At 35.5% G+C, this 14,063-nt stretch overlaps 1 protein-coding gene and 1 pseudogene across 1 annotated transcript; both read right to left on the reverse strand.

Annotated features, from left to right (window-relative positions):
* Window positions 1–5,421: 5,421 nt before the first annotated feature.
* Window positions 5,422–6,399, reverse strand: Olfr918 (olfactory receptor 918). The gene has a single exon (NM_146375.2). The coding sequence runs from the start codon at window positions 6,397–6,399 to the stop codon at window positions 5,422–5,424; it is 978 nt and encodes a 325-aa protein (NP_666487.2).
* On the reverse strand, window positions 11,527–12,123 carry Gm5010 (predicted gene 5010; annotated as a pseudogene).

The following is a 14,063-nucleotide window of genomic DNA, read 5'->3' on the forward strand; positions in this document are numbered from 1 at the left end:
CTCATACTTTCCAATTACTCTAGAGAACTTGCATCCCCAGTGCTGGTAGATAGACTCTTGCCTCCCCAGTTATCCTGAGCTCAGAAGGGAACTCTGTGTTTATGGTTCTTCCTCTCTTTGTTTCCTCATATTAAATGACTTACCCACAAGTCTTGCTCCTGACTTACTAAATTCTGTCAGTGAATTTTAGCATTAGTTTCAGAAAGTCATCGTCAGTGCTCTGCTACCAGAAATATTATAGATGTTATTTTAAAAATATTTTGAACACATTGACAAAAGAAAGGGGAACATCTCAGAGGACCTCAACCCAAGAGAACTGAATACAATTGAAGAATTCGGGCAGTATTGCAAATATTTTTTTTCATCTAAGAAACAGCTCCAATTGATTATCAAATATCAGTGGTCAGCCATAAACTCATGCAAAGAATTATATGGACAGAGAGCTTGTTTTTGTTCAATGTATATATATATACGTATACATATGTATATGTATATGTATATGTATATGTATATGTATATGTATATGTATATGTATATGTATATGTGTATATATATATGACAATTATGCAAAATAGAAGTCCTGCATTTTAGAGAGAACATGGTCAAGTGCATTGGAAAGGTAGGAGACACAAAAGGGTAAGTGAAAAACATGTAATTATATCTTTATTAAAAATAAAAAGATTAAAATAAATAAGTAAAAACTCTAAACAGTTTTAAGAAAATAAAATAGAACATAACTCCATCATTTTCCCAGTTTCCCTTTCTTACCCTAAGCTCTCCATAATCACCAATTACCTAATAACCTCTTTTAATTTTATTGCTGCATGCACAGACACACACACACACACACAAACATATGCACACAAACATACACACATACACACAGTGTCCAAATATATATGCACAAATATGTAAATTAATCAAGTCTCAGCAAGGCAAACACCTAGGGTGTTTTCTGTTGTTAATATGTTTTATATCCACAATACAATTATATATTAGTATATGTCAGGGATGGAGGGGACAAAGAGGGCTAATAAACATTGGTTTGTAGAGATGAAATGAAATGTGACAAGATAATGCAGGAAATATGCTCAATGAGTTATAGGTTCTGTACTCATGTCTTCCTATGTGCCACGCTACTATTTAAAATGAATATATACAATGCCAATTTTTAAGAGCAATCATCTTGAAGCAAAGTTATGCATTTAATAGTATACAAGAAATAGTCACACATAAAACCTCAAGTAAATTATTTAAATTATTAAAAATTAAGCCTTTTAAAATTTCAAAATGTGCAGATTTACAAAATGTGTGTATTTTTATGATGAACAATGCAGAAAGGTATATAGTTAGAAACACATATAAGCCAGAAATGTTTCAAATATATGGCAGTTAAACCATACAATGAAAGTATTTTAATCAGGATACAGGAGCTTTTCTTCTAAGGTGAAGGACATATTTTTTGTCTCTGTAAACTCAATAAAACTGTGACACTTAAAAGTGGCCTTTCTACCAGGAGGTATTATACATTACAATAATGAAATAGATTGCTAGATCACTTGTCTCTTATGAATCCTTCTTCAAGGAACTCTTTCTCATGTTCTCCTTTATAAAGCTTGCTCCCTGGATATGTCCTGAACTCTTTGGCTTTAGTTCATCCATTTGAGACTGAACTGAAGTTAAGGGAAAGGATAAGCATACAACATATGTGAAACTCCACTGATTTTAAATAGTACCCAAATGTGCCCCCATCAGCATGCATGAATGAAGAATTTTACATAGAAACTTAAATGTATAAAAATTGTATTAGTACTTTAAAAGTACTATCTTCAAAATGTTTCCCTTTTGGTCCAACCATAACCACAATTCAGAGAATGCTGCTGTCTTTCAATGCATCACCACTAGGTCCCAAAGATATGACATCCTGCCCTCACAAATCCTGCATGGTACTCCCTTAGGTTTGTAAACTTTGTAGATGATCCATGCATAAATAATAATAATTTCAATGTAAATTATGTTTTCATTTGAAATGTATGAGCTACTTAAAAAAGTTATAAACCACATTAGCTACAAAATCTCCCTTGTATAATATGTAAAAAGAAAATATTAAATTGATGAAATCAATTTAACACCATCTGCATCTTTAAGTAGCCTAACATAGAATCACAGAAGCCTATGGATTATCTGGGTACACTGGTATCACCAGGCATTTATTCTATGCATAGAATAATATTCTGTCTTTCTATAGATAGACAGAAAGATGGATCAATAGCCAGATACACAAAGAGACAGACTGTTAAATAGACACGAAATATAGCTATGTAAGAATGTTAATGTCTGGCATCTATCAAAGTCAATGTTGTTCTGTCCCCATGATTATCAGTGTGCTCAGTTTTTTCAGGAATCTCCATCTTTTGGAACCTGAAAAGACTCATGATTTTTGCAATTATACTGTGTAAGAAAAGTCAATTTTGGCGAACCTCTCAGAATGCAACATTCTCAGTGGGTATGTAGCTGCCCTACTAAAAATGACAAAATGTTTTAAGATCTTTTGTTTGCTTTGTCTTTTTCCTTAACTGAGAATGAATTGACAATGAAATATTGCTTTCTCAAAATTTTTGTTTGCTTATAATGAATATACTCAGATGTACTCTGTATAAATTACAAAGACACATTCACTCTCAGAGTATCAAAAGAAACAGCTTTCAATATCACTTTATTCAGATAGACAAATATTCATAAATAAAACCTGAAATACACAGAATTGGTTGTGTCACTACAGAATTTTACCATTTCCACAACTTCTTATTCTGCGTAGTGTGTACTATTTAAGAATAATGTTAATGAAATCGTTGGATGTTTCCCCCAGTTTTATTTATAACATGCATATATTTTTGTCAAATTATGGAATATAGTTCTTCAAATGATATGGTAAATCTACACTATGGTTGTATTTTATTATTATTTATATTCTTTCTTACTTTTCACTAATAACAAGTGTTTGAAAACGTAACTTAAATATCTGTCCTCTTCTGTACATCCTCCAACTGAAAGCATCATATCTCCTTTAATTGCTAATGTGACACATCTGCAAGACTCAGTCAAGACTATTACACATATATCACTTTTCAACTGCATGCAATGTATTATATTTCTGTTGGTCAGAATTCTCATCATAGATGCAATTAAGCCAGCATAAACTATACTGTTACCATCTTTTTACTGTATCTGAAAGACACCAGTCAGTGAGGAATTGAAAATACTGAATAAAAATGATGATAATAAATAGTGGGAAGACCTTCCAAGAGCTCCTCATACCAAAGCGGCTTATAGATTCAATGGAGCCATCATCAAAATTTCAACCAGTTCTCCACAAAAATTGAAAACCCATGAACACCATTCCCATATACATACTTACTTAAAATAACTTAAATAAATGTTGGTTTGTGTTTTGTGTAGAATTTATAACTATCCATGAACTGACCATAAACCAACTTTGGGAGATTTGTCTAATTTACAAAAGGAGGTGACTTTAATAAAATAAAAATATAAATTCTGAAGTGTTGAAGATGATTTTGTGCTGGAATAGTAATCATTCCTTTTAGATATGACTTGTTATGTAAAAATCAATAAGCACACCTTTGTCATAAATATGTGACTTGTCTCTGAGAAAAATGAACTATATATCTGAAAACTGCATCAGGGTCTGAGAGATTAGTCCAGTGAGTAAAGCTGTTGCTGCTCAAGTGTGAGGACTTTCAAGTGCTGCATGATTCGCACATGAGTCCCATACTCTCTTCCCACTATATGATAATGATACTTTATTATGGCTAATCAGCCTTTCCCACCCATAACCTCAAAAAACCTGTAAGGAAAGTCATTTAGCCTATAGCCAACCTATCGGATCAATTGATTCCAAGGAGAAAGGAGGGCCGCAACATCCCTCCATTTTCTCTGCTTCAGCTCCATGTGCTTGCCTTCATTTATTAAATGATATTAAATGGTCTTCAGATACTGATACATCATTTATTATTTATATATTCTGGATATGCCTTTATTTGGTGTATGACCAACAAGTATTTGCCTAGTCTGATAAACATGAAAGTATATCATTGCTACAATGTTCTCAATTTAATGAATTTTATTTGCTACATTTTATTTCTTCTAGGTTTAATGATTTCTAAAAGATAACTCTTAGCAGCCAAAACATATATTCTAAAGATTTATTGTTTAATTTTGTAAGATTTTAGTTCATTTTAGAGGACTCGATTCATTTGCTTGCTTTTCTTTGTGTATATTTGTGATTTCAGAAGAAATTATTTTAAAATATTTCTTTTCCTTATGAAATTAGTATGTTGTTTGTTATGAATCAATGGCATATTTACTTTTAAATCTGAGTGTTCTATTACATTCTATGAATTTGTATAATTCTTACCAAAAAAATCAATCTGTTTTGAGTGTCATATTATCTAAATTATACTATAGAAACTTTTCCTGTAAAGTTCAAATCCCAGCAACCACTTGGTGGCTCACAAGCATCCGTAACGAAATCTGATACCATCTGATACCCTCTTCTAGAATGTCTGAAGACAGCTACAGTGTACTTACATATAATAAACAAACAAACAAACAAACAAATAAATAAGTTTAAAAAAGAAAAAAAGAAGTGAAATCCAGGAAAACATCACAGTTTTAAGAAATTTATTGCAGTGTTTGTAAAACATAAAATGTATTGAGGTAGGATCAGTAAATAGAAACCTCAGATCCAGAGAAAGTCTTATATCTCAAAGAGACAGGGAAATTATGTGGTAAGTGTTCAGACTGGGGACAGTTTTAAAAGACATTGGAAGGATAGCATGAAGTCTCCAATCAAAAAGAATAGTCCATACCAGAAAATGAACTCATGTTTTGAGTATGCCTAGGTATATACAGTGATACATTTGAGGCATGAAGAAGTAAGCCAAAGACTGCATGTGAAAGAGTTCTGGCTCGATTTACAGCCAACCATGCTCGTTACAGTTGCCTCCTTTGATGGGGAGCTGAGTTTATGCTATAAGCCATAGCAGTCTATATCTAAAGTTAAATTATATATCATATTTTATTGCTAGCTATACTAGTAAATGTTTGTTGTTACTCAAACAAGATACATTATTTTTATGGGTATAGCTTTAACTCACATGTACCTGAAATCCTTAAAATAGAGATGGGAAAATTATTGAAAGTCTAGAGTAATGATATGGCACAGCCCTTGTGTTACACACCATTGTTATAACACAAGTTTGTAAGGATATCAGTAGCAACATTTAACTCAAAAGCAATGCATATTAAAGCCACATTAGTATGAACAAAATATCTTGTTGGAAGCAGCAGTAAAGTTGAAGAATCTTTAAACTTAAATTTTAGTTCTTATTTTATCTCTACTCAGGATATGAATCTGCTGTGAACTCTCATCATAACTTTCTTCAGTGCTATTTTCACATCTTTGTTCCTCAAACTGTAGATCAGAGGGTTGAACATGGGAACCACATTAGTGTAGAAAACAGAAGAAATTTTTCCCTGGTTCATAGATCCAGAATGATTAAGATACATGAATGCCCCTGACCCAAAAAACAGAGAAATTGCCATAATGTGAGAGCTGCAGGTGCTGAAGGCTTTTGATCTTCCTTGTGTGGATTTGATGTTTAGAATGTTGGCAAGGATGAAAACATAGGAAATGAGGATGGTGAAGCTGGGGACTGTGATGTTAATACCCACAACTATGAGAACAACGACTTCATTAACATAGGTGCTGGTGCAAGAAAGTTGGAGGAGGGGCAGAATGTCACACAAATAAAAGTTGATGACATTGGCATTGCAGAAGATCAGTCGGAGCATGCAGCCTGTGTGGGCAGAGGCTCCAGCAAATGCCATCCCATAAGAAGCAAATGATAGCATTGAGCAGACCTGTGGGGACATGGTGACCTTATACAGCAGTGGATTACAGATGGCTACATAGCGATCATAGGCCATTGAGGTCAACATGTAGCATTCAGAGATAACAAAAAAGAGGAAGAAAAATAGCTGAGTCATGCACCCCTCATAGGAGATGGAATTCTTCTCAAAGACAAAGTTCATCAGCATCTTGGGACTGGATACAGAAGAGTAGCAAAGATCAATGAAGGAGAGGTTGAAGAGGAAATAGTACATGGGGGTGTACAGGTGAGGATTGAGGCCAATCAGGATGATCAAGCCCAAGTTTCCCACCACTGTGACAGTGTAGATTATTAGAAACAGGTAAAAGAGAGGCAGCTGGAGCTCTGGACGATCTGTCAAACCAGCAAGGACAAACTCAGTCACAAAGGAGCCATTTCCAGTCAGCATGCTTATTATTGAAAATCTGGGCAGACAAAAATATTTCATCAGCCGATGTCTTTGTGATCTGTTTCTAAGCTTTTGTTCATGACAACGGGACCAAAATAATTTAAATTCTCCTTTGTTTCATGTCACTGAAACTTACTACAGCAACATATCAACTTTTAGATCATTATCACTTCTATCTATGTAAGTTATTTTCCCTTTAATGGAAAATAAAGAGACAGAATGATCAAATAAAACCCACTGGCAAACTTATTGAGGCTATCTTCTAAAGTTTCTAGTTATCTAACATTTCATGTCCTGATTCCTGTCCCTGCTTAAGTTATTTACCAAACACCTCAGTTCTATCAGAATAACCAGGAGAAAAGCATTCATAAAGAAGGGCCGTACTCTTATTTTGATTCCCAGAAGGAACATGATATTGGGTTCCAGATGTCCTGCTTCCCATAGCAAAAGAATCAGTCATTAGTAATCACTTAAGGGAGTACCTGTAACCTCAGATTCACATGTTAACATATACTCTACTTTTCTACACATTCCCTTCAAACTGCAGCCTAAATTAAAGATTTAGTTCAGACCCATAAATAGGCTTTCAAAGATGTATGAGAGAAAGAAAGATAAGTGAACACATCAGTGCTGGTAAATATTATTTTCAAAATATATTCTTATATAATCTTTCTGTATTTGTAGCACACACCAACATTTTAGGAAAGACATAATGTCTCCTTTCTGGATGTTGCTATATTCTTGATGTGTCTACTGGAGCTGCTATACTAATAACACTCCCAGAGTGAGGATGAACCAAGATAAAAATGGGGAGAAAAAAAGCACTAGAGTAGAAACTCTGCTGCAATTTTGAGTTATTGAATATCATAGATCCTATGGCTAATTCACATAGATAAATACAGGTGATTGAGACCAGAGAAAGTTGCATTGTTTTCTTCTTAATCAACTCAGTGCTGAGTCCTCTTGAGACTTACCTCTGCAAATATTGAAGAAATAGTTTTTTGATGTGTCAGAGCTTAACCAATACAATGAAAGAATCTTGTTTTTCTTAATCTATCAAAGACCTTGAAAACAGGATGTTCCAGGAGTCAGTACCAGAGTAGCTCAAATTTGTAGTTATGAATTTACCAAGAGTATCAGAAGGAAAGCAATATAACAGACCTCAGCGTCACCATGTCCTCCAGCACACTGCATTTGTTTGAGGCTTTTCAGTCTTTCAGACCTCATTACACATCCAGAAATGCATCTCCCTTATGACTTCCTCTAAGATAATCAAGTAGAAAGAGAAGAAATAATGACTTGTGCTTATGTCCCGATTCATGATAATGGATGTGAAGGTCTCACCAGGGATTAAACAGTCCCCAGAGTACACAAGAATTGAGTCTCCAAAGTTATTCATAAATTTGTACCTACACTTGTTGACATTTATAGTGCTTAACTATTATTCTAGTGTATTACTTTTATTAAATGAAGTATTATTTAATGATTTTTATAAAAGTTAATGTTTTGAGCATCATAAAGTGTTTATTATAAATTCTGCTTATTTTCTAGGGACAAAAATTTTCATTCAGCTATTTTTAATAACAAATATTACCTCTACAGAATAGTAGGCTTGAAATGACATTTCCACATATCAATATCATATAATCTCATCACATTCATCTTTTTGGTTGTACTTTCTTACCTCCCTCCCTACTTTTTGCTTTTGTATAACTTGTAGTTCTCTTTCATGTACCCTCTTCCCATACTCAACATCTGAATAGAAAGATCTGATACTTGTCCTTGTGAGAGTGGCTTATGTCACTTAAAATATTGAACCTCAGTTCTATCTATTTTCTTTTCTTTTTTTTTTTTTTTGAAAAACAATCATGCTTAGTATTTAATGTAAATTTTACACAAGCCAAATTTTGGCTTAGAATATTCTATCTCAATGGTTTATATTACACATTCTCTCAACTCTCAGTATTATGAATGGCAAAAAGTCCCTCTTTCCCAGTAAATTATCGTGTCTTTAGTTCTGACCCTCATAAGCAAGATGTCTAGGTTTGCCTGTCTAATGATGTAGACATTACTTCTCCCCATCCAGAACAAAACTGCTGTTAAACTAGAGCTCCAGAACCCTAATTTAAATATTTTGCTTCCTGCTTTGACGTTTTCTTGATAGCATATAGAGCTGCATATAAATCCCTTAGGTATAAGACAAAATTTATTTATATTTGTAATCTCTTTAAATCATCCACCATATCAAACATGGAGGTTTATTTTACTTCATTCCAAAAATCAACAACAACAAGACTACACTATTTCCTTGCTCTGTCCTAAAATCCAGCCTTTCAGCATTTTGAATCCATCCTCTACAGCATCCTGGCCCTTCTCTCTTTTCTTTGCCATTCTTTTATTTTATTTTTTTTAACTTTATTTATTTTTTTTAATTAGGTATTTTCCTCATTTACATTTCCAATGCTATCCCAAAAGTCCCCCATACCGACCCCCCCACTCCCTTAACCACCCACTACCACTTTTTGGCCCTGGCGTTCTCCTGTACTGGGGCATATAAAGTGTGCAAGTCCAATGGGCCTCTCTTTCCAGTGTCGGCCAACTAGGCCATCTTTTGATACATATGCAGCTAGAGTCAAGACCTCCGTGGTACTGGTTAGTTCATAATGTTCCACCTATAGGGTTGCAGATCCCTTTAGCTCCTTGGGTACTTTCTCTAGCTCCTCCATTGGGGGCCCTGTGATCCATCCAATAGCTGACTGTGAGCATCCACTTCTGTGTTTGCCAGGTACCAGCAGAGCCTCACAGGAGACAGCTATATCAGGGTCCTATCAGCAAAATCTTGCTAGTGTATGCAATGGTGTCAGCCTTTGGAGGCTGGTTATGGGATGGATCCCTGGATATGGCAGTCTCTAGATGGTACATCCTTTTGTCTCCAAACTTTGTCTCTGTAACTCCTTCCATGGGTGTTTTATTCCCAATTCTAAGAAGGGGCAAAGTATCCACACTTTGGTCTTCGTTCTTCTTGAGTTTCATGTGTTTTGCAAATTGTAACATATCTTGGGTATTCTAAGTTTCTGGGCTAAAATCCACTTATCAGTGAGTACATATCATTTGAGTTCTTTTGTGACTGGGTTACCTCACTCAGGATAATGCCCTCCAGGTCCAACCATTTGCCTGGGAATTTCATAAATTCATTCTTTTTAATAGCTGAGTAGTACTCCATTGTGTAAATGTACCACATTTTTTTTATCCATTCCTCTGTTGAGGGGCATCTGGGTTCTTTCCAGCTTCTGGCTATTATAAATAAGGCTGCTGTGAACATAGTGGAGCATGTTTCTTTCTTACTAGTTGGAGCTTCTTTTGGATATATGCCCAGGAGAGGTATTGTGGGATCCTCTGGTAGTACCATGTCCAATTTTCTGAGGAACCTCCAGACTGATTTCCAGAGTGGTTGTACAAGCTTGCAATCCCACGAACAATGGAGGAGTGTTCCTCTTTCTCCATATCCTCACCAGCATCTGCTGTCACATGAACTTTTGATTTTAGCCGTTTTGACTTGTGTGAGGTGGAATCTCAGGGTTGTTTTGATTTGCATTTCCCTGATGATTAAGGATGCTGAACATTTTTTCAGGTGCTTCTAAGCCACTTGGTATTCCTCAGGTGAGAATTCTTTGTTTAGCTCTGAGCCCCATTTTTTAATGGGGTTATTTGATTTTCTGGAGTCCACCTTCTTGAGTTCTTTATATATATTGGATATTAGTCCCCTATCTGATTTAGATAGGTAAAGATCCTTTCCCAATCTGTTGGTGGCCTTTTTGTCTTATTGACAGTGTCTTTTGCCTTACAGAAGCTTTGCAATTTTATGAGGTCCCATTTGTCAATTCTCGATCTTACAGCACAAGCCATTGCTGTTCTATTCAGGAATTTTTCCCCCTGTGCCCATATCTTCGAGGCTTTTCCCCACTTTTGCCTCTATAAGTTTCACTGTGTCTGCTTTCATGTGGAATTCCTTGTTCCACTTAGATTTTACCTTAGTACAAGGAGATAGGAATGGATCAATTCACATTCTTCTACATGATAACCTCCAGTTGTGCCTGCACCATTTGTTGAAAATGCTGTCTTTTTTCCACTGGATGGTTTTAGCTCCCTTGTCAAAGATCAAGTGACCATAAGTGCGTGGGTTCATTTCTGGATCTTCAATTCTATTCCATTGGTCTACTTGTCTGTCACTATACCAGTACCATGCAGTTTTTATCACAATTGCTCTGTAGTACAGTTTTAGGTCAGGCATGGTGATTCCACCAGAGTTTCTTTTATCCTTGAGAAGAATTTTTGCTTTCCTAGGTTTTTTATTATTCCAGATGAATTTACAATTTGCCCTTTCTAATTCATTGAAGAATTGAGTTGGAATTTTGATGGGGGATTGCATTGAATCTGTAGATTGCTTTTGGCAAGATAGCCATTTTTACTATATTGATCCTGCCCATCCATGAGCATGGGAGATCTTTCCATCTTCTGAGATCTTCTTTAATTTCTTTCTTCAGAGACTTGAAGTTCTCATCATACAGATCTTTCACTTCCTTAATTAGAGTCACACCAATGTATTTTATATTATTTGTGACTATTGAGAACGCGTTGTTTCTGTAATTTCTCTCTCAGCCTGTTTATCCTCTGTGTAGAGAAAGGCCATTGACTTGTTTGAGTTAATTTTATATCCAACTACTTCATTGCAGCTGTTTATGAGCTTTAGGAGTTCTCTGGTGGACTGTTTAGGGTCACTTATATATTCAATCCTATCATCTGCAAAAAGTGATATTTTGACTCTTCCTTTCCAATTTGTATCCCTTTGATCTCCTTTTGTTGTCGAATTGCTCTGGCTAGGACTTCAAGTACAATGTTGAATAGGTAGGGAGAAGGTGAGCAGCCTTGTCTAGTCCCTGATTTTAGTGGGATTGCTTCCACCTTCTCACCATTTACTTTGATGTTGGTTACTGGTTTGCTGTAGATTGCTTTTATCATGTTTAGGTATGGGCCTTGAGTTCCTGATCTTTTCCAAGACTTTTATCATTAATGGGTGTTGGATCTTGTCAAATGCTTTCTCTGTATCTAAAGAGATGATCATGTGGTTTTTGTCTTTTTTGTTTGTTTGTTTGTTTGTTTGTTTGTATAGTGGACATAAGTGCTGGTGCAGGAGAGCTGGAGAAAAGGGAGGAGGTCACAGAAATAGTGATTGATGGTGTTCCCATCCCAAGAGGTCAGTCGAAGCATGCAACCAGTGCTACTCATGTTTCCATTTCCCCAGTACAGATTTCTGTACTAGTAGGAATCAGGGACTATATTTTAGATATACTCATTTTACTAAGATAATTTATTCTAGAAATCACATTCAGGAACCTTTGTCAATAGACTTAATTTTAAAAAGTTAAATATACAAAATATTGCAACTATTAAATCTTACTAACCAAAAAATATTTCCCCAGGAAGATGAATAAATCTCACTTGAAAATATGAGTGTTCCAGATCCACAAAGAAGGCTTTGAAGGCATTTAAGTCAGTCTAGAGGTCCTATGTTAGGGACTGGTTCTAATGCATTGGTTCTAATGCTTTGTCTTAATCAGGGTCCCAAAATAACAAGGGAATCTTCATGTCCAGATTCTGAGGGTCTTTGTAGTCAGGTAGGTTTTGATTAATCAATAAAATTAATAACAGTCAATGGTTGGTTGGGGAGATGGAGGCAGGACTTTTAGAATTCCCAAGCAAGAGGAAGAGAAAGGGGCAGAATTGTCATGATAAGGAAGTAGAGTGATCAAACTTAAGAGCCCGAGGACATGTAAGAGTTAGGGACGGGGCTCCAGGAGCCACTCACACAATTGGACCTGGGGAAGCAGATACAGAAAACAGATTTATCAAATATTAACTCAGGAATATTGGAGAGGAGTGTGTTAGCCATGTGGAGGTTCAGGAGTGGCTCTGCCATTGAGCTAGTTAAGGAATATTAAAAATATCTCTGCTTCTGTGTTTTTCATTTATGAATCCAGAGCTCTTAGACTAGTGCAGAACTGCTCTGGGCACCCTCTTTGACCTTCTAGAGGCATTTAAAGATTTCCCTCTGCAGATGGCTATAGCAAAGCTCATGCATTTCATCCAGAAACAGGCTTCACAAGACTGGTGAGTTACAGATGACAACCTAATGGTCACATGCCATTGTAACCAACATATAACATTACAATAGAAATTAGGAAAGAAGAGAGTCCTTTTCTGCTAAAGAGCTTATCAGCATTTGGAGGTTAATGACAGTTTCACAGAGCTTACAAATAAAATTATTTAACTTAACCTATTCTCCAAAAAAAAAAAATTCTACTCAATTCTATTCAATTATAGCAAAAATATCCCAAAACTGAAAATGCGCATGTACAAGACAACTTGTGTGTGATTTGTTAGTGTATGATATGAATAGAAGCGCTTCTGTAGCCATCCAGTTCTAAGTACATTTAAAGCCATCCAAGTATCCATCCAGTGATACTTAGGTGGGAAGAGTGTAACTGAGCCATGGAATAGAAAATGATTCTATGGTAAAGAATTCTGCAGTTCTGAGATATTTCATTGCTCCAAATGCCCTGAAGCATGTCAAGAGAATGCAAACAAAGAGGGCCATACATTGTATTGTGTCATGTATTGAAAATGTCAGGAACAGATTCATAGATATGAAAGAAGCTTAGTGTCTTTTTGATATATGGGAAAGGGGTGGCACTTGACCACATGTGTTTATGAGGCTTTAGGTAATAAAAAGAATCTCTAGTATGTTAGGGCAACATCGGCACAACTCATTGATATGTAAAACTCTGAGCTGTCCTATGACATCTATGAATTTTCAAATACATTAAATACATTTTAGCAAATGTGTCCATAAACATTATAAATATGGGCTATTGTGATTTTTCAGGTGGTAACTACACCACACGCATAATGGCTGGAGTTTAATTCCTGCAGCCTACTTAAAAGTTGAAGGAAAGGGCCAACTTCACAAAGTTGTCCTTTCATATCCACATAAATACACATTATATATGTACTCACATGCACACACACATACACACATACAAATATATAAACACATAAGTGTAATAAGTGCAATTTTACAAATTTACAAATGTGCCAAAAGAATACTGGCATCACAGGTACCACAACACCTGCTATATTCCCAATCTTCTGAAAGTCTTCACCATCTGGGGTACACAGCAGGTAACTCTTGATTTATGACAAATACATGTTCTTGATTCTCAAACCTGTCAATTCTCAGTCCCATGAGCAACAGAAACTGCTGTATTAACGTAGGCAAATATTACCACTTTTAATCTACAACATATAAAAATGAAACCATAAACAGGTCCATTGTACCTCTTGAGTACCATACTCAATACAAATATATAGCATAAAAATGTTTCTTTTGTATTTATATGATAGAAGAAAGTAAAATAGCATAAACATGTAAATAATTTAAATGACTGAAACTGTAAGATAAGTGAAGAAATTGTAAATAACAAAACACAACAGCAATGTTGCAGGAACTATTTTTAAAAGATTACAGCAAATTCTCTGCATATCTGGCCAACCTGTTCTTATCTCCTAGAGCCTCTCTGGTCTGGAGCTGCCCAAGCGTCTCCATCCAGTTTGCTAGGTTCCCTCTGGCAGATCATTACCAAGTC

This window comes from Mus musculus, chromosome 9 (genome assembly GCF_000001635.26).
Source record: "Mus musculus strain C57BL/6J chromosome 9, GRCm38.p6 C57BL/6J".
NCBI classification, from domain to species: domain Eukaryota; kingdom Metazoa; phylum Chordata; class Mammalia; order Rodentia; family Muridae; genus Mus; species Mus musculus.